General features: G+C 44.6%; 1 protein-coding gene across 1 annotated transcript in view; it reads left to right on the top strand.

Annotated features, from left to right (window-relative positions):
- The window catches only part of LOC137362624 (prolyl endopeptidase-like), a 173453-nt gene that overhangs the window by 62342 nt on the left and 88935 nt on the right, over positions 1 to 22176 (top strand). The window contains exons 7-8 of the mRNA XM_068026980.1: positions 18246 to 18351; positions 20671 to 20862. Coding sequence (XP_067883081.1) covers positions 18246 to 18351; positions 20671 to 20862 — 298 coding nt within the window. The remainder of the gene's footprint in view (positions 1 to 18245; positions 18352 to 20670; positions 20863 to 22176) is intronic.

The following is a 22176-nucleotide window of genomic DNA, read 5'->3' as shown; positions in this document are numbered from 1 at the left end:
GACAAGCATATTGGTAACAACTCAGGAATTGTATCAGGATAAGCTAGTGACCCTGCACAGTGTTCCTTGCTGACATCTTGGAGCTAATGCCTAAGTTGGGAGAGCTGTCCCACAGCCTAGTACACCTGACTTTGAGGCACTCACAATCATATCTATCACAAGTATCCCATGCTCCTCTGTCACCTTCTCTGTGACCTATTCTTTTTCTGGCAAGTAGGACAGGATCTTCCAGAGATGGGGGCATAGTGTGATACACAGTTGGGTGGGAATAATCCCATGAGTCCTCAACATTGCCTTTGGCACCCATGAAGTCTCATGGCTTCAGGTCATTTAAGGTCAAGAAAAAGCTGCTTCCCATCCATCATCCTCTTCAACTAACAAATCCATACTGCTCTATGTTGAACATCAGTTGGAGGAAGCTTGAAGGGAAACAAGGACATAAAATATATCCTTAGTGGAGACTTCAGTGTCGAGCAGCAAGGGCAGCCCATTAGTACAACCAATGACTGAGCTGGCAAAATTCTAAAAGATCAGGCCTACGTCAGGTGGTGCAAGAACCTACATGGGGAACTAACATACTTGACATCACCTTCACCAACCTACCTGTTGCAGACACATCTGTTCATTTTTGCATTGGTAGAAGTGACCACTACTAAGTATCATCATCTCATTCCATGACAATATGAAAGGCACAATTCAGCATAGCGGCGCCTCATCAGACCCCTTTCCTATCCTGAGTGGTGTGAAACAGGGCTGTGTTCTCGCACCTACACTGTTTGGGATTTTCCTCTCCCTGCTGCTCTCACATGCGTTCAAGTCTTCAGAAGAAGGAATTTTCCTCCACGCAAGATCAGATGGCAGGTTGTTCAACCTTGCCCATCTAAGAGCGAAGACCAAAGTACAGAAAGTTCTCATCAGGGAACTTCTCTTTTCTGACGATGCTGTATTAACATTTCACACTGAAGAGTGTCTGCAGAATCTCATCGACAGGTTTGTGGCTGCCTGCAACGAATTTGGCCTAACCATCAGCCTCAAGAAAACGAACATCATGGGGCAGGACGTCAGAAATGCTCCATCCATCAATATCGGCGACCACGCTCTGGAAGTGGTTCAAGAGTTCACCTACCTAGGCTCAACTATCACCAGTAACCTGTCTCTCGATGTAGAAATCAACACGCGCATGGGAAAGGCTTCCACTGCTATGTCCAGACTGGCCAAGAGAGTGTGGGAAAATGGCGCACTGACACTGATCCCAAAAGTCCGAGCGTATCAAGCCTGTGTCCTCAGTACCTTGCTCTACGGCAGCTAGGCCTGGACAACGTATGTCAGCCAAGAGCGACGTCTCAATTCATTCCATCTTCCCTGCCTCCAGAGAATCCTTGGCATCAGGTGGCAGGACCGTATCTCCAACACAGAAGTCCTCAAGGCGGCCAACATCCCCAGCTTATACACCCTACTGAGTCAGCGGCGCTTGAGATGGCTTGGCCATGTGAGCCGCATGGAAGATGGCAGGATCCCCAAGGACACATTGTACAGCGAGCTCGCCACTGGTATCAGACCCACCGGACGTCCATGTCTCCACTTTAAAGACATCTGCAAACGCGACATGAAGTCCTGTGACGTTGATCACAAGTCGTGGGAGGCAGTTGCCAGCGATCGCCAGAGCTGGCGAACAGCCATAAAGGCGGGGCTGAAGTGTGGTGAGTCGAAGAGACTTGGCAGGAAAAAAGACAGAAGTGCAAGGAGAGAGCCAACTGCGAAACAGCCCCGACAACCAATTTTATCTGCAGCACCTGTGGAAGAGTCTGTCACTCTAGTATCGGCCTTTATAGCCACTCCAGGCGGTGCTCCACTGACCACCTCCAGGCGCTTACCCATTGTCTCCCGAGACAAGGAGGCCAAAGAAGAAGTGACCAGTCCTTTTGAAGACAAAGTCTTTTCTGCACTGTGAGGACATTCTTCATTATTAGTGTGGCATTACTGCCATACTAACTTGGACAGATCCTTCATAAGGCAGTGCAAGCTAACAGCAAATTATATACCTCCACAATTTATGATGTCATAGCCCAGCACATCCCTTACTCCTTGATTGCCATCAAGCCAAGAGATCAACCCTGATTCAAAGGGGAATATTGAAAGGAAGGCCATAAGTAACACCAACTGTGTCTTGGAATGAAATACAAAACTGGTGGAACAATTACACAGGGCTACCCGCATGGTTAAAAAAAAAAGACCAAAGCAGCAGGCTGTCGACAAAGCTAACAACCAACAGATCAGAGCAAAGTTCTATAGTCTTACAACATCTAGTTGAGGATGGTGAAGGACAATGAGGCAATTAACACGAAGCTCCGTGAACATCCCCAGTCTTAAGCATTTTGGAGTTCATCATGTTGAGTAGAAGAGACAAGACAGGTGTTCGCAAAGGCAGCTACCCTCACCTCTCCTCTGGCATTCAGCTTTTGCATCCATGTCTAGATCAAGATATTGATGAGGTCTGGAGCCAAGAGTTTCAGCTAAAAGTTAAATGAATGATTCTCTTTGGCCTCCTGCTGAGGTCCTCGTTGTCATAAATGCCAGTGCCCTGCCAAATGTGTTTGGTCCATGTGACATTAAGTAACTGAGTGTACTGGACACAGCAAAGGCTATAGGTTCTCACAATATCCTGTTATAATTCTGAAGACCTGTACACCAGAGTTAGTTGTTCCCGTAGCCAAGCTGTACAAGTGCAGCTACAATTATGGCATCTACGTAACAAGTTACATTTATACAACATCTTTTAACATGGTGTCATGCAGGCCTCCACCTGCCAAGAATGAGGCACATTATTTCACAACATGAACATTAAAACTTAAAATTGGTGCTGGGAAGAAAAGAGGGCCTATCAGAAGGAATTGCCAGACCCCTCGCTGGAAAGACCTTTTTTGCATACTGGCAGACAGTGTTGGAACAAAGGACCCAGTCCCTGCTTCTCCAATACACACAAGACCTGGTCAGACCAGTTTAGTCACATGACTAACTGGCTGTTTGAATTTGAACTTGCCAGAGTTTTAAAACTCAAAGTTCTTTTCTTCTGGACTGAGAACACCTCCCCTGTCTGCTGTCATGTCTTTCTCACAGAACTGAAGACCCATTGAAGACACATGAACCCGAAGAGAGAAAAGTCTTCTGCAGTGAACAAGGTTTATGAAGAATACTGGGCCCCAACGAAAAGCAAGACTACCTACAATCAAGGACTACAGCGAGCCCGAAGCACAGTAAAAATCCCTCTTCAGAGATTGCCTCAGACTTTTTGCTTTATTTTTCTTCTGTTCTTTTCTGTCTCCATTTGCATGTGCATATCGCGTGTGCATGCTAGCGTGGGACGCGGAGTGTATCCGTAAGCATTAACCAAATTTAAGTTTAAGGTTTAATAAATTTTTCTTTTCTTCCTTAAACCTGAGAAAATCTGTTTATGCTCATTTATTTGCCTTATAATTGGTAAGTGGTGAATGAGGAGTCACCAAGGGGGAGCTCAAAACAGTGTGTTTAAAATTAAACCCTGTTAGAATAAGACCATGTGAAGACAGTAAAAGACCCTTAGACATCTTTCTCACCTGGTTGTAACAGAAATTGGGGTGCTAACGTCCGGAATTTTACCCACAGAAAAACAAGAGAAATTGGAAGTGGGAAGCCAAATTGTTCCCAATCAAAAAGAGCAAAATTAATACAAGTTTTCTTGTGGTTGTGTGTGACTGAATACTAACATGTCTGCAACTGAAGCGAGTAGCTCTCCAAGCCAGGGTGAAGTAACTTGGGATAAGTTAAAAGCATTATCTATGGAGGAGTTGAAAAAAGTGGCTGAGCAGTGTGGGATCACTGCACGTGGCAAGGCTAGGAAGTCTGAACTCCTAAGGCTAGTGGTCAACCATTTTTCCCTTGAATCTGCAGAAGCAGGGTTAGACGCAGATCCAGAGAGGGTACTGCTAGCAAAGTTACAATTGGAACAAAGCAAACTGGAATTAGAGGGAAAAGAGAGAGAGAGACAGGAAAAGGAGAGGGAGAAAGAGAGCCTTCCAGAAGGAACGGGGGAAAAAAAAGAGAACCTTCAAAAAGGAACGTGAAGAGAATGAAAGGCAGGAGAGAGAGAGAGAGAAAGAATATTCCAGAAAGAATCTGAAGAGAGAGATTTGAAGCGGCTTGAGTTAGCTAGGTGGCGACAGAGTAACCCCAGTGAAAGCATAGCCAAAATGGAGGGGCAGAATTCAAGGCTGGGTACAAAATTGCTAAAACTCACTCAATTAATTCCAAAATTCAATGAGGAAGACATGGAAGCATATTTTATAAAAAGCCTTTCCGAAGAAGGGTCACTGACCCGAAACGTTAACTCTGCTTCTCTTTCCACAGATGCTTCCAGACCTGCTGAGTGGTTCCAGCATTTCTTGTTTTTATTTGAAGCATATTTTATGTCTTTTGAGAAACTGGCAAGGCAGCTAAAATGGCCAGCTGAGACCTGGTTTCTTTTACTACAAAGCAGCTAATTGGAAAAGCCCATGAGGTTTATTCCTTGTTGCCAAATGAGAGTTCATCAAATTATGAACTGATCAAAAATGCTATCCTCTGGGCATACGAATTAGTACCCGAAGCCTATCGCCAAAAGTTTAGAACACTCAAAACGCAAGATAATCAAACTTGTCTGGAGTTTGAAAGAAGTAAGCAATGAGGGCTTTAAAAATACAGCTCAGCTATGCGACTCTGAGAAGCAATTCTGGTAGAATTTAAAAGCACTCTCCCACTCACAATGAAGACCCATGTAGAGGAGCAGTGGGTTCAGGGAGCCCGGCAAGCAGCTGTTCTGGCTGATGAGTTTGCTTTAATTTATAGGTTGGTTTTCCAGGGGAGAAGCTTTCCTAATCACTCCCACAAATCTGAAAAGGTAGGAAGGTGATATCTGCCCAGGCAGTCCTGGAAGAGAAAGGATAGCAGGAGACACAGGGAGCCCTCCTCCAACCAAAAGGGAAGGTGCTGTGAGCAAGACTGAGACCTGGAGACCTGTGTGCTTCCATTGTAATAAGGCAGGGCATTAAAAGCTGACTGCTGGAAACTAAAGGGCAAACCGGTAGGGTTAATCAAGGCACACCCACTCAGTGAAGACAGGACCCTGATGCAAAGCACTGCAAAACAAGCTGTGGCTTTAATTGCAGTCAGAGTGCTATCCAGGAAGCTTGCTACGGCCAGTGCAGGAAAAGTTAGTCGAATTCTTGAAGGTTATCAGGGTTTTGTGTTTGAAGGGAAAGTAACCCCATACCCGTCGAGTGGGGCCAGCAAGCCCATCGTGATTCTCAGAGACACGGGCCACCAGGTCCCTTTTACTGGGAAAAGGCCTGACCTTTCCCCCAGAGAGTGCAGTGAACACCAAAATGGTAGTGAATGGTATTGGAGGGCAGTGTATGCCTGTACCTGTACACCAGCTGCACCTGGAGTTTCGAGACCGGTGGACATAGGGATTGTTCCTAGTTTGCCTGTGGACAGGGTTGACCTGCTCCTAGGTAATGATCTGGCAGGGTTGAAGGTAGTCGCCCCTCCCCCAGTAGTGAAAGAGAGACCACAGGAGGTCAGAGGGATAGGGCAGTGGCAGGAGACGGTCCCCTGCAGAGTCCCTGAATGTGTAGTGGATCAGACCATGATCAGAGCAGCTACCCCAGAGGAGACTGCAGTCAGATAACCATGAGGTCTGCCTGGCCAAGACTTTCTATGGAAAGTTAGGAGACCTAGGGAATGAATTAAATGGATTTTCCTTAGCTGAGGCTCATTGAGCCGACCCAGTATTGCGAGAGTTAGCACAGGCTGCCCAGTCTGAAATTGAAGCAGAGGGAGTCCCTGATTGCTACTATTTAAAGAATGAGGTACTGATGAGGAAATTGAGTTCTCCTCACAGACCTGAGGGCAGGGAGTGGACAGTAGTTCACCAGTTAGTGGTGCCACAGAGGTACCAGGGAGAAATATTTAGAAGGGCCCACGAAACTACAGTGGCTGTACATGCCGATATGTGAAAGACCAAAGCCCACATAAGACAGCAGTTTTACTGGCCAAAACTCCACAAAGATGTGGTGGAGTACTGCAGGAGTTGCCACATGTGCCAAGTTGAGGAGAAACCCCAACCTACAGTGAAACCTGCAACCCTAAGTCCTGTACTGGTGTTTGGAGGACCCTCCAGCAGAGGGCTGGTGAACTGTATGGGACCAGGCAGGCATACGGCTGGCAAAAGTTTAGAAAGAGAAGGAAAAAAGTGACCAAGAGGCCAGATTAAAGGAAGTCTGGGAGGAATCCTGGATGAAAACCCCTACTGTCCAGTCAGCCAACTCTGGAAAATGCAGACTCTAGAAGCACCCCACTAGAGTTGCTAACAGCATTTACAGGAACCTGCAGAGACAAAGAGACCTCTGGGCGGGGTGGGGGGAGCTCAGAAACAGTGCGGGTGATGCCTCACCTAGTCGAAGTGTCACAGGAGAGTGCAGTCAAGTCTGCACAAATGCCTGCAGGTAAGAGTGTCCCAGAGAACAAAGGGGAAATTAACAAAGAATCCTCCCCACAGTCAGAGGAAAAGGGAACCACCCATCCCCTGAAGTCAAAAGTCTTTGCATCAGAGTTCAGGATAGACCCACACACTACTAACACTCCTGTGGAAAAAGAAAGGGGAAATTAAAGCAGCACCGGCACCAGAGAAATGCATGTTTTTTTCTTTCTGTATCTTGTGTTTCTCTCAAACCTTATAATGAAAGGCACCGCTTTCTTTCAAATTGCATTCATTCCCCTGGGTGTGAAGGTGTCATACAGTCCCCCACCTGCCAAGAATGAGGCACACATTATTTCATCACATGAGCATTTAAACTTAAAATTGGTGCTGGGAGGAAAAGAGAGCCTATCGTAAAGGCCTGCTCAGGGCGGTACAGTGGCGCAGTGGTTAGCACCGCAGCCTTACAGCTCCAGCGACCCGGGTTCAATTCTGGGTACTCCCTGTGTCTGTGTGGGTTTCTCCGGGTGCTCCGGTTTCCTCCCACATGCCAAAAGACTTGCAGGTTGATAGGTTAATTGGCCATTATAAATTGTCCCTAGTATAGGTAGGTGGTAGGGAAATATAGGGACAGGTGGGGATGTGGTAGGAATATGGAATTAGTGTAGGATTAGTATAAATGGGTGGTTGATGGTGGGCCGAAGGGCCTGTTTCAGTGCTGTATCTCTAAACTAAACTAAACCCGACCCGAACTAGACCGATCCATAGTGAGCCCGACCCGAATCCCTCCAATTTTGCCCCGAACCTGACCATCCCTTTACTCACCTTCCAACTCGGAACCTCCACGAAGCTGCAGCACATACATGATGATGTCATAGTGACGTCACTCACTCACTGCGCAGACTCCGTTTTGTCCCGGACTCCCAACTCAGGTAAGTTTTTTAACTTCAATACGTACCAGCAGAGCACTTACCATGTGTGCCCGACCCGAGCCCGAAAGCCAGACCTGGAAGAGGGGCCCGACCCGACCCCAACGCATGTTGTCTGGTCCTGTCGGGTTCGGGTTGGGTAGTAGGCCTTTAGCCTGGCGCAAGGAAGTGCCAGACCCCTCGCCAGAAAGACCTTTCTTTGCATACTGGCAGACAGTATTGGAACAAAGGACCCAGTTCCTGCTTCTCCAATACACAGAAGACCTGGTCAGGCCAGTTTAACATGACTAACTGGCTGTTTGAATTTGAACTTGCCACAGAATTTTAAAACTCAGATATTTTCTCCTGGGGCTGAGAACACTTCTCCCCTTTCTGCTCCCATCTTTCTCACGGAACTGAAGACCCATTGAAGACACATGAACCCCAAGCGATAAAAGTCTCCTACAAGGAACAAGGTTTAGAGTCATAGAGTTATGCAGCACAGAAACAGGCCCTTCAGCCCATCGTGTCCACGCCAGCCATCAAGCACCTATCTATTCTAATCCCATTTTCCAGCACTTGGCCTGTAGGCTTGTATGCTATGGTGTTTCAAGTGCTCATGTAAACACTTAAATGTTGTGAGGGTTCCTGCCTCTACTACCCCTTCAGGCGGTGTGTTCCAAATTCCAACCACCCTCTGGGTGAAAATTTTTTTCCTCAAATCCCCTCTAAACCTCCTGCCCCTTACCTGAAATCTATGCCCCCTGATTATTGACACCTCCACTAAGGGAAAAAGTTTTGTCTTATCTATCCTATCAATGCCCCTCATAATTTTGTATATCTCAATCAGGCACCCCCCCACCACCCTCCGCCTTCTCTGCTCTTCCTTCTCTGCAAGGAAAACAATCCTAGCCTATCCAGTCTCTCTTCATAGCTGAAATGCTCCAGTCCAGGCAACATCCTGGTGAATCTCCTGTGCACCCTCTCCAGTGCAATCACATCCTTCCTATAGTGTGGTGACTAGAACTGTACACAGTACTCCAGCTGTGGCTTAACTAGCGTTTTATACAGCTCCATCCTAACCTCCCTGCTCATATATTCTATGCCTTGGCTAATAGAGACATCCCATATATCTTCCTAATCACCTTAACTACCTGTGCTGCTGCCTTCAGTGATCTATGGACAAGTACACCAAGGTCTCTTTGACTCTCTGTACTTCCTAGAGTCCTACCATCCATTGTATATTCCCTTGCCTTGTTAGTACTCCCAAAATGCATCTCCTCACATTTCTCAGGATTAAATTCCATTTGCCATTGCTCCACCCATCTTACCAGCCCTCCTCACTATTTACGACAACACCAATTTTCGTGTGATCTGCGAACTTACTGATCGTACCTTCTATATTCACGTCTAAATCATTAATGTACACTACAAACAGCAAGGGTCCCAGCATCGATCCCTGCGGTACACCACTGTTCACAGGCTTCCACTCGCAAAAACAGCCCTCAACCATAACCCTCTGCCTTCTGCGACTAAGCCAATTTTGGATCCAAATTGCCCTGGATCCCATGGACTCTTACCTTCTTAATCAATCTTCCATGTGGAACCTTATCAAAAGCCTTACTGAAGTCCATGTAGGCTACATCATCTGCATTACCCTCATCGACATACCTAATGACCTCAAAAAATTCAACAAATTTGTTAGACACGATCTCCCCCTGACATAGCCATGCTGACTATCCCTGATTAATCCCTGTCTCTCCAACTGGAGATTAATCCTGTCCCTCAAAATGTTTTTCAATAGTTTCCCTACCACTGATGTTAGACTCACTGGCCTGTAATTATCTGTTTTATCCCTGCTATCCTTCTTGAATAATAGTACCACATTTGCTGTCCTCCAGTCCTCTGGTACCTCTTCTATGGCCAGAGAGAATTTGAAAATTTGTGTCAGAGCCCCTGCTATCTCCTCCCTTGCCTCATGTAACAGCCTGGGATACATCTCATCTGGGCCTTGGGATTTATCCACTTTTAAGCCCACTAAAACAGCTAATACTTCCTCCCTTTCAATGCTAATTTGTTCAAGTATATCACAGTCCCCCTCCCTGATCTCGACACCTACGTTATCCTTCTCCAAAGTGAACACAGCTGACAAGTAATCATTTTAAACCTCACCTGTGTCCTCCGGCTCCACACACACACTGCCACTTTGGTCCCTCATGGGCCCTACCATTTCCCTGGTTATCCCCTTGCCCTTAATATACTTATAAAAAGCCTAGGGATTTTCATTTATCTTGCCCACCAGTGTTTTTTCATGTCCTCTCTTCGCTCTCCTAATTACCTTTTTAAGTGCCCCCCGTACACTTTCTATACTCCTCTACGGCCTCAGCTGTTTTCAGCGTTCTGAATCTGCCAATAGCCTTTTTTTTCCTTATCCAATCCTCTATATCCCTTGACATCCGGGGTTCCCTGGACTTGTTGGTCCTACCATTCTCCTTTACGGGAACGTGTTGGCTCTGAACTTTCACTATTTCCTTTATGAATGACTCTCACTGGTCTGATGTAGACTTTCCTACAAGTAGCTGCTCCCAGTCCACTTTGGCCAGGTCCTGTTTTATCATTTTGAAATCTGCGTTCCCCAATTCAGTACCTTTTATTTAAGAAGAATACTGGGCCCCAACGAAAAGCAAGACTACCTACAGTCAAGGACTACAGTGAGCTCAAAGCACAGTAAAAACCCCTCTTCAGAGATTGCCTCAGACTTTTTACTTTATTTTTCTCTTTTCTGTCTCCATTTGCATGTGCATATTGTGTATCCATGCTAGCGTGGGATGTGGCATGTATCCGTAGGCGTTAACCGAGTTTAAGGTTTAATAAATTTCACTTTTCTTCTTTAAACCTGAGAACTTGTTTATGCTCATTTCTTTGCCTCATAATTGGAAAGTGGTGAACACTGTGTTTAAAATTAAACCCTGTTACAATGAAACCATGTGAAGAAAGTAGAAGACCCTTCGACACCTTTCCCACCTGGTCGTAACAATAGTTAAAAAGTCCTGAGACACTTGAACAATGTACAAGATTGCCGAGGTATGTCCTTTCCACAATGAACAAGATAAATCTTGACCAGCCTGTTAATGTACTATTAGAACAAAGAACGAAGAAAATTACAGCACAGGGACAGGCCCTTCGGCCCTCCAAGCCTACGCCGATCCAAATCCTCTATCTAAACCTGTCGCCTATTTTCTAAGGGTCTGTATCTCTTTACTTCCGGCCCATTCATGTATCTGTCTAGATACATCTTAAAAGACGCTATCGTGCCCGCGTCTGCCACCTCCGCTGGTAATGCGTTCCATGCACCCACCACCCTCTGCGTAAAGAACTTTCCACGCATATCCCCCCCTAAACTTTTCCCCTTTCACTTTGAACGTGTGTCCCCTTGTAATTGAATCCCCCACTCTGGGAAAAAGCTTCTTGCTATCCACCCTGTCTATACCTCTCATGATTTTGTACACCTCAATCAGGTCCCCCCTCAACCTCCGTCTTTCTAATGAAAATAATCCTAATCTACTCAACCTCTCTTCATAGCTAGCGCCCTCCATACCAGGCAACATCCTGGTGAACCTCCTCTGCACCCTCTCCAAAGCATCCACATCCTTTTGGTAATGTGGCGACCAGAACTGCACGCAGTATTCCAAATGTGGCCGAACCAAAGTCCTATACAACTGTAACATGACCTGCCAACTCTTGTACTCAATACCCTGTCCGATGAAGGAAAGCATGCCGTATGCCTTCTTGACCACTCTATTGACCTGCGTTGCCACCTTCAGGGAACAATGGACCTGAACACCCAAATCTCTCTGTACATCAATTTTCCCCAGGACTTTTCCATTTACTGTATAGTTCACTCTTGAATTGGATCTTCCAAAATGCATCACCTCGCATTTGCCCTGATTGAACTCCATCTGCCATTTCTCTGCCCAACTCTCCAGTCTATCTATATTCTGCTGTATTCTCTGACAGTCCCCTTCACTATCTGCTACTCCACCAATCTTAGTGTCGTCTGCAAACTTGCTGATCAGACCACTTATACTTTCCTCCAAATCATTTATGTATATCACAAACAACAGTGGTCCCAGCACGGATTCCTGTGGAACACCACTGCTCACACGTCTCCATTTTGAGAAACTCCCTTCCACTGCTACTCTCTGTCTCCTGTTGCCCAGCCAGTTCTTTATCCATCTAGCTAGTACACCTTGGACCCCATGCGCCTTCACTTTCTCCATCAGCCTACCATGGGGAACCTTATCAAACACCTTACTGACGTCCATGTATATGACATCTACAGCCCTTCCCTCATCAATCAACTTTGTCACTTCCTCAAAGAATTCTATTAAGTTGGTAAGACATGACCTTCCCTGCACAAAACCATGTTGCCTATCACTGATAAGCCCATTTTCTTCCAGATGGGAATAGATCCTATCCCTCAGTATCTTCTCCAGCAGCTTCCCTACCACTGACGTCAAGCTCACCGGTCTATAATTACCTGGATTTTCCCTGCTACCCTTCTTAAACAAGGGGACAACATTAGCAATTCTCCAGTCCTCCGGGACCTCACCCGTGTTTAAGGATGTTGCAAAGGTATCTGTTAAGGCCCCAACTATTTCCTCTCTCGCTTCCCACAGTAACCTGGGATAGATCCCATCCGGACCTGGGGACTTGTCCACCTTAATGCCTTTTAGAATACCCAACACTTCCTCCCTCCTTATGCCGACTTGACCTAGCGTAATCAAACATCTGTCCCTAACCTCAACATCTGTCATGTCCCTCTCCTCGGTGAATACCGATGCAAAGTACTCGTTTAGAATCTCACCCATTTTCTCTGACTCCACGCATAACTTTCCTCCTTTGTCCTTGAGTGGGCCAATCCTTTCTCTAGTTACCCTCTTGCTCCTTATATATGAATAAAAGGCTTTGGGATTTTCCTTAACCCTGTTTGCTAAAGATATTTCATGACCCCTTTTAGCCCTCTTAATTCCTCGTTTCAGATTGCGCCTACAATCCCGATATTCTTTCAAAGCTTCGTCTTTCTTCAGCCGCCTAGACCTTATGTGTGCTTCCTTTTTCCTCTTAGCTAGTCTCACAATTTCACCTGTCATCCATGGTTCTCTAATCTTGCCATTTCTACCCCTCATTTTCACAGGAACATATCTCTCCTGCACGCTAATCAACCTCTCTTTAAAAGCCTCCCACATATCAAAAGTGGATTTACCTTCAAACAGCTGCTCCCAATCTACATTCCCCAGCTCCTGCCGAATTTTGATATGGTTGGCCTTCCCCCAATTTAGCACTCTTCCTTTAGGACCACTCTCCGTCTTTGTCCATGAGTATTCTAAAACTTACAGAATTGTGATCACTATTTCCAAAGTAGTCCCCTACTGAAACGACAACCACCTGGCCCGGCTCATTTCCCAACACCAGGTCCAGTATGGCCCCTTCCCGAGTTGGACTATTTACATCCTGCTCCAGAAAACCCTCCTGGATGCTCCTTACAAATTCTGCTCCATCTAGACCTCTGACACTAAGTGAATCCCAGTCAATGTTGGGAAAATTAAAATCTCCTATCACCACCACCCTGTTGCTCCTACAGCTTTCCATAATCTGTTTACATATTTGTACCTCTATCTCACGCTCGCTGTTGGGAGGCCTGTAGTACAGCCCCAACATTGTTACCGCACCCTTCCTATTTCTGAGTTCTGCCCATATTGCCTCACAGCTCGAGTCCTCCATAGTGCCTTCCTTCAGCACAGCTGTGATATCCTCTTTGACCAGTAATGCAACTCCTCCACCCCTTTTACCTCCCTCTATCCCGCCTGAAGCATCGGTATCCTGGCTTCATCTTAATCATCGGTAAAGCCACAGAAGTCATTAACATTGACATCAAGTGACATCTGCACATCATAATCTGTTTAACATTGCTTAGCTCAAGTTCTGCTAGACACTCTTGGCTCCAGACCTTATCAATATCTTGATCTATCTATCTTCTTCTTTGGCCTCCTGAGACAATGGGTAAGCGCCTGGAGGTGGTCGGTGGTTTGTGAAGCAGCGTCTGGAGTGGCTATAAAGGCCGATTCTTGAGTGACAGACTCTTCCACAGGTGCTGCAGATAAAACTGGTTGTCGGGGCTGTTACACAGTTGGCTCTCCCCTTGCGCTTCTGTCTTTTTTCCTGCCAACTAAGTCTCTTCGACTTGCCACACTTTAGCCCTGCCTTTATGCTGCTCATAATCTATACATGGATGCAAAAGCTGAATGCCATAGAAGAGGTGAGGGTGCAAAAACAAGAAATGCTGGATTCACTCAGCAGGTCTGGCAGCATCTGTGGAAAGAGAAGCAGAGTTAACGTTTCGGGTCAGTGACCCTTCTTCGGAACTGACAAATATTAGAAAAGTCACAGATTATAAACAAGTGAGGTGGGGGTTGGGCAAGAGATAACAAAGGAGAAGGTGCAGATTGGACCAGGTCACATAGCTGACCAAAAGGTCACGGAGCAAAGGCAAACAATATGTTAATGGTGTGTTGAAAGACAAAGCATTAGTACAGATTAGGTGTGAATATACTGAATATTGAACAGCAGCAAGTGCAAACCTGAAGAAAAACAACCTGAAAAAAACAGTGGGTAAGCAAACTGAACAAACTAAGATGAAATGAAATAAATGCAAAAAAAGATTGTAAAAAATGTAAAAAGGAATGTAAAAAAAAAGGAAGAAAAAATAACTAAAAATGAAAGTAAAGTGGGGGGCTGTCATGCTCTGAAATGATTGAACTCAATGTTCAGTCCGGCAGGCTGTAGTGTGCCTAGTCGGTAGATGAGATGCTGTTCCTCGAGCTTGCGTTGATGTTCTCTGGAACACTGCAGCAATCCCAGGACAGAGATGTGAGCATGAGAGCAGGGGGGAGTGTTGAAATGGCAAGCAACCGGAAGCTCAGGGTCCTGCTTGCGGACTGAGCGGAGATGTTCTGCAAAGCGGTCGCCCAGTCTGCGCTTGGTCTCCCCAATGTAGAGGAGACCACACTGTGAGCAGCGAATACAGTATACTACATTGAAAGAAGTACAAGTAAATCGCTGCTTCACCTGAAAGGAGTGTTTGGGGCCTGGGATAGTGAGGAGAGAGGAGGTAAATGGGCATTCCGAAGGGATCGTTCCCTCCGCGACACCCTGGTCCACTCCTCCATTACCCCCACCACCTCGTCCCCGTCCCAGGGCACCTTCCCTTGCAATCGCAGGAGGTGTAATACCTGCCCATTTACCTCCTCTCTCCTCACTATCCCAGGCCCCAAACACTCCTTTCAGGTGAAGCAGCGATTTACTTGTACTTCTTTCAATGTAGTATACTGTATTCGCTGCTCACAGTGTGGTCTCCTCTACATTGGGGAGACCAAGCGCAGACTGGGCGACCGCTTTGCAGAACATCTCCGCTCAGTCCGCAAGCAGGACCCAGAGCTTCCGGTTGCTTGCCATTTCAACACTCCCCCCTGCTCTCATGCTCACATCTCTGTCCTGGGATTGCTGCAGTGTTCCAGAGAACAGCATCTCATCTACCGACTAGGCACACTACAGCCTGCCGGACTGAACATTGAGTTCAATCATTTCAGAGCATGACAGCCCCCCACTTTACTTTCATTTTTAGTTATTTTTTCTTCCTTTTTTTTTACATTCCTTTTTACATTTTTTACAATCTTTTTTTGCATTTATTTCATTTCATCTTAGTTTGTTCAGTTTGCTTACCCACTGTTTTTTTCAGGTTGTTTTTCTTCAGGTTTGCACTTGCTGCTGTTCAATATTCAGTATATTCACACCTAATCTGTACTAATGCTTTGTCTTTCAACACACCATTAACATATTGTTTGCCTTTGCTCCGTGACCTTTTGGTCAGCTATGTGACCTGGTCCAATCTGCACCTTCTCCTTTGTTATCTCTTGCCCAACCCCCACCTCACTTGTTTATAATCTGTGACTTTTCTAATATTTGTCAGTTCCGAAGAAGGGTCACTGACCCGAAACGTTAACTCTGCTTCTCTTTCCACAGATGCTGCCAGACCTGCTGAGTGAATCCAGCATTTCTTGTTTTTGTTTCAGATTTCCAGCATCCGCAGTATTTTGCTTTTATATAAGAGGTGAGGGTAGCTGCCTTTGACATCAAATTAGAATTTGACCTAGTATAGCACTAGAGTTGAAGTTAAAAGGAAAATCCTGCCACAAAGAAAGATGCCTTTGTCCAGTCATTACAATGCCAGAACATCAATGCTCGAGTCCTCAGAGGTGTCCTCTGCCTAAAGTCCTACAACTGTTTTGTCAGTGATCTCCTTTCATGAAGTCAGGTTGGGGTTGCTCACTGACTCAACAGTCAGCCATGCCAGCCTACTGCAGGACCTGGATAACATCCAGGCTGAGGCTGCAAAGTGACAGTTACACTTTGTGCCAGGTAATGATTGTCTCGCATAAGGGACATCTTTGACAGCTTCCCCAGATCTATAATGGCACTACCATCACTGATTTCCCCCACTATCATCTTGGGGTAGATAATTAATCAGAAGCTTACCTGGACCTAGCTTGCATGGCTACAAGAGCAAAGTAGAGGCTAGATTTGCCAAGGAGTGGCTCACCTCCTGACTCTTCAAACTCTCTCTTTATTTACAAGGCTCAAGCCAGGAATGTAATGGAATTCTCGCCACTCACCCGAATAGGTGCTGCTGCAACAACCCTCAAGGAACTTGACACCAGCCAAGCAATAGCCATTTATTCAGACATCTGTCACTGGGCTCAGTATCCATCCCTTCCACCACTGGCATACTGTAGCTGTGGTATGTACAATCTGCAGGATGCAATGAAGCAACTCACCAAGGTCACTTCAACTGCAACCTCTTCCACTACAAGGAACGAGAGCAGCAATGTCATGGGGCACCAACCACTTCTAAGTTCTTTAAGTCGTACAGAATCCTGAATTGTTCCATCTTCATTGGGTCAACATGCTGGAATTCCCTACCTAGCCCATCAGAAGAACTGTAGTGGTTTGAGAAAAAGGCCCATCACCACACCTCTGGGCAGCTGAGGATTAGCATTAAATTTATTTTATATACTAGTCAATCTCTTCTGACATAGTTGGCAAGGCAACACTTTTATTGTCTGATCCAGTGGTCTGTGTCACAAATTCTTTTTGCATGTTGACCTCATTTTGTGGGCATTTGTTAATTGTGACACCGCTTTCTCAGTTTGAAGTTGCTAAACAAGCATATAAAATATTGCGTGAAGATTTGATTAATTTGTAACACGTAGAAAATGAATTATTTAATATTTGACAAGTAGGTCAGTTGCTTAGTTTTTTTTAATAGTTGCTGCAACTTGCAGCTTCATTTAATTTCATGTTTACACAGTTGACACAGTTCGAGGAAATTAATTAAAACTTCAAGATGACATGAATCGATATGTACTATAAGCAGAGTGATCAACTTGTTTGATTTTCACCAGATAAGTTACCAAATTACTTAGTTTGATTTAAAGTTGGAAGCTTGTGGATGGGAGATGATTTAAATTTATCATAAAATTTTTCAAGTGAGACATTATACTGAGGCTCCATCTGCTCCCTCAGATGGACATAAAAGATTCCATGGCACTATTTTGAAGAAGAGCAAGGGAGTCCTGGTCAATATTTATCCCTTAATCAGCATCTCAAAAACAATATCTGCTGCTTGTGGGAGCTTGCTGTGTGCAAACTGGCTACCATGTTACCTACATTACAACAGTGACAACACTTCAAAAAAGTACTTCATTGACTGTAAAGATCTTTTCATCATCCTGAGGTCATGAAAGGCACAATAAAAATGCTAGTCTTTATTTATACATAGAACATTAGATATGAGGGAAATTGTGAAGGCATCTAATTTCTTAAAATGTAGAATCTATTCGCTTATTGGTTATAGAGACGGAAGCATTTATTTATTTCACGAATAGGATGATGGCTCAACCCTCCAGGATTGCCCTGGTATCTCCAGACTCCAGGATTTAAAAATTAATCTCTTGAGCAGTGCAGTGAGCAACTCGGAAGAAAAATCATAGGTGTTCTTAAAAAAAAAAAGTCCTTTGTTTTCTATTTTATTTGAACACTTATTAGTTATAAAAATATTGGTGATGTGGAGGGGAAAGGCTGTTTGACTGATTCCTAACTGTGACATTCAGTCTGGTATTGAAGAGTCTGTTTGTTACCAATTAGCATGGGGAGGCAGTGCACTGAGGATCAGAGCAAGTGAGTTAGAAGGGCAACTTCAGGATAAGAAAAATAGAGACATGGAGTAGTAGGGACTAAGGCAAATAATGGGATTGGAGGTGGGGGATGGAATGGTGGGTGGCCTTTTCCGCAAGTAGAGGGAGGCCTGCAATTGTAAAGGAGAGAGGCAAAATAATTAACAGACAAATATTGTCTCCCACTGACTTATTTAATAAGCATGTTAGAAGTGCAAACTAAAGAATTCTATCTTTGCAAACACTAGAATGATTTTTTGTAGTGGATTGAATGTGGTTAGTTTCAGACTGTAGGTGAACCACCTACTCAACCAAAGTTATTAAAATCCAAATTTGCATGTAACTTGCCCTTGTATTTTTTAAATATTATTTACATAAATCAAGTTTAGGGCCAGTTACAATTTTTCATACTTCATTATTTGGACTTGATAACAGACTTTTCTTAATAGTTTAAGAAAAAAAAGGCTTTTTTAAAAAAAAACATTCACTTGGGGTACTTAACCGACATTATTGGCGTATCTACATTTGATAATTTATTCATTGTCTCTGGTGCAGGTATCCGATGATGGACAGTATGTTCTCCTGTCTGTTCGAGAGGGCTGTGACCCAGTCAATCGACTTTGGTATTGTGACCTGAAAGAGTTGCCTGATGGTATTAAAGGTAAACAGCTGTTGCACTTTTAGTCTCTGCCACATACAGTTGGTTTAATGCAACTGTCATCTTAAAGAATTTGAAGCTAGTGTCCCAGAATCCTTCTAGCTTGTTGACTGTATTCTCTACATGTGTTGAGATATTCTATTGTAAAATAAGTATAGTAGTAGTATTGGCTAGCCCTCGCAGGCGAGGATAATTGTCCTCCGTGAGTCCGAAGATGGCTGAAGAGAACGATTGGGGATCTACAGACTTTATGGCGTGTAGGGCATTTGTTGCCATGTGGGATGTCTAGTCGTGAATTATTAGTTCGAGTCATGGCTTGTTCTTTTTGCCTCTCTTGCATTTCCCCTTCATTTTTGTCGTCGTCTGGTCTCAAAATGCTGGGATTCTTCCACAGACTCTACCTCCTTCTGGTTCAGTCCAGGGCAATGGTCTCCCAGGAGTGGATGTCAATGTTGCATTTCTTCATGTTGGCTTTCAACACATCCTTGAAGCGCCTCTTCTGTCCTCCTCTGGCGCACCTGCCCTGCCTGAGCTGGGAGAAGACCACCTGCTTTGGGTGCCTGGTATCTGACATACAAAACATCATGAAAAAGAAGTACTCCCATTCTCAATGACTGAAAGCACTCCGTATTGTACACTGTTTCCTTATAAATATTGTCCTTGTTGAAATAGATTAAAATGTGAAAACCAAGTTTTGTTTGTCATTTTATGGGGATCTGGGCTTGAAAAAGCAAAACTCCCATTTTGTCTCTAAGCTGGCAACTCCTGGTGTACATGGGCACTGGCAGTACTTCAATAATTTGCCCTAGTAACTACACCTCATTTTTTTTTATTCATTCACAGTTGTGGGCATCACTGACAAGGCCAAGATCCTTATAAACCTAAGATCTTGTGGATCTCCATCAGACATCCCAGACCATTGACTGTAGGGGTGGACGCAAGTTATTTTCTGCTCTTCCCCTTCTTTCGGTCTCACATTAACATAGAGATATCTCGGACAAAAAGACTATGCAGTTAACCTAAACCCAACTCCCAGCAGACCTTGGAGTGGACTTTGTATGGTCAGCGGGGCATAATAAAGGGGCGGCAGGACAGGTTGGAGAGTGGGTTGGGCAAAAGCAGAGTTGATACTGAGTAGTACAAATAAGAGCAGATAGAAAAGACCACAGAGCAGAAGTAAACAGAATAAATATTAGGGGAGGCTGGAAATGGATGTAAAAGCAGGAAGGAAGGGACAAGGGTTTCAAAGGCAGGAGGGGTAGGGTAGGGGGAGCAGGGTGAGGCTGGTGTGTTGCAGGTGCAGCAGAATTGTAAGTTTAAACTCTTGAAAATAAGAATTTAAAAGTAAAAACAAAGGAAAGAAACAAAATAACCTAAAGAGCAGACAGAATAGTATAAAAAGAAACTATTGGGTGGAGCTCAGCCACTTGGACCACTGTTCCGCCGGTGGTGTTCGGTCTAAATTACTGGCCTTAGTGTCGGTCATTTAAAGGGGTCAATGTTACATTTAGGTGTTAAGAATTTAAGTATGTCTAAATTGACACAACAAAAATAGGTATGTCAACATTTCAGGATTTTAATTTATTATACATGTATGCATTAAAAGACATGTACAATCTTTACTCTCTTTAACAAACTTCCTGCCATACATTTCGGTCACAGTTCACTCTTAATCATATTCAAATTTCTTGCAATTATCCCCAAATTTATTCTAATCTATGCAAATTTGTAATGCTTATCTGATTCACTTAATGAAACACCTGATTGCGCCCCACTTACAATTTCTGGATAAGCAGCAGCTCAAAGTCTGCAAGCAGTAATCAAGCAGTCCTAAGTATGTTTTCATGATTTTGCAATCAACAGTATTCTGTCTATAATTTGTTTTCTGAAACTCATTTAGTTCGTGAAATGTCAATGAATAAATATATCTTCTGAAAAATTGTGTTTGCGCACATTTCCTGTTCAACTAAACTACTACTTTTGCTACAATTCTGTCCAATCTTGAAATTACTTTGGTAAATGCAATGGAATTTTTGTCTGTAAACAGCTTTTGAATATTGTAGTTGCAGACTGTAGATAGCTGCATTTACAGGCTCTGGCCATCAGGTGGGTCTGCAAAGTAATATTTGAATTCTTCTGAAATCCATCTCTGTTTGCCATCTTGAGGACATTAAATAGACAAAACAGAATCTAAGATCAGGGGAATTGTACATGGTCTGTTGCTTGTTCTGTGCATGCTTATGTTAACTCACAGTAACATAGTATTTATTAAAGCCACCTTCTGAGAAAATTGATTCAATTAACTGAGTTCTGTTTTTATAGGAATTCTGCCTTGGGTCAAGCTGGTGGATACCTTTGATGCAGAGTATGAATATGTGACTAATGAAGGGACAGTATTCACATTTAAGACGAATCTCACTTCTCCTAATTACCGCTTAATTAATATTGACTTCAGTGATCCTGATCCTTCCAAGTGGAAAACCTTAGTTGCAGAGGATGAGAAAGATGTACTAGGTAAGTGTGAAAAAAAAAATTCTGTCAGGAAGGGAGTTACAGGATTTTGACCCGGCGACAGTGAAGGAACGGCGATATAGTTCCAAGTCAGGATGGTGTGCGGCTTGGAGGGGAACTTGCATGTGGTGGTGTTCTCATGCATCAGCTGCCCTTGTCCTAGGTGGTAGAGGTTGCGGGTTTGGAAGGTGCTGTCTAAGGAGCCTTGATGCGTTTCTGCAGTGCACTTTGTAGATGGTACACACTGCTGCCACTGTGCATCGGTGGTGGAGGGAGTGAATGTTTGTGGATGGGGTGCTAATCAAGTGGGCTGCTTTGTCCTGGATGGTGTCAAGCGTCTTGAGTGTTGGAGCTGCACCCATCCAGGCAAGTGGAGAGTATTCCATCAGACTTGTGCCTTGTAAATGGTGGACAGGCTCTGGGGAATCAGGAGGTGAGTTACTCACGCAGGATTCCTAGCCTTTGACCTGCTCTTGTAGCCACGGTATTTATATGTCTACTCCAGTTCAGTTTCTGGTCAATGGTAACCCCCTGGATGTTGATAGTGGGGGATTCAGCATTCATAATGCTTTTGAATGCCATGGGGAGATAGTTAGGTTCTCTCATGTTGGTGATGGTCATTGCTTGGCACTTGTGTGGTACGAATGTTACTTGCAACTTATCAGCCCAAGCCTGGATATTGTCCAGGTCTTGCTGCATTTCTTCATGGACTGCTTCAGTATATTAGGAGTCACGAATGGTGCTGAACATTGTGCAATCATCAGCGAACATCCCCACTTCTGACCTTATGATTGAAGGAAGGTCATTGATGAAGCAGCTGAAGATGGTTGAGCCTAGGACACTACCCTGAGGAACTCCTCCAGTGATGTCCCGGAACTGAGATGATTATAAGAGCAGGGAGGGTATGATGGAGCTGTATAAAACGCTAGTTAGACCACAGCTGGAGTACTGTGTAGAGTTTTGGTTGCCACGTTATAGGAAGGATGTAATTGCACTTGAGTGGTTGCAGAGGAGATTCACCAGGATGTTGCCTGGACTGGAGCATTTCAGCTATGAAGAGAGGCTGGATAGGTTAGGGTTGTTTTCCTTAGAGCAGAGAAGGCTGAGGGGGGACCTGATTGAGGTATCCAAAATTATGAGGGGAAGAGATAGGAAGAAACATTTTCCCTTAGCAGAGGTGTCAATAACTAGGGGGCATAGATTTAAGGTAAGGGGCTGGAGGTTTAGGGGTGATTTGAGGAAAAGTTTTTTCACCGAGGGTGGTTGGAATCTGGAACACACTGCCTGAAAAGGTGCTAGAAGCAGGAACCCTCAAAA

This window comes from Heterodontus francisci, chromosome 3 (assembly GCF_036365525.1).
Source record: "Heterodontus francisci isolate sHetFra1 chromosome 3, sHetFra1.hap1, whole genome shotgun sequence".
NCBI classification, from domain to species: Eukaryota; Metazoa; Chordata; class Chondrichthyes; order Heterodontiformes; family Heterodontidae; genus Heterodontus; species Heterodontus francisci.
This window is presented reverse-complemented; position numbering and strand designations above follow the sequence as displayed.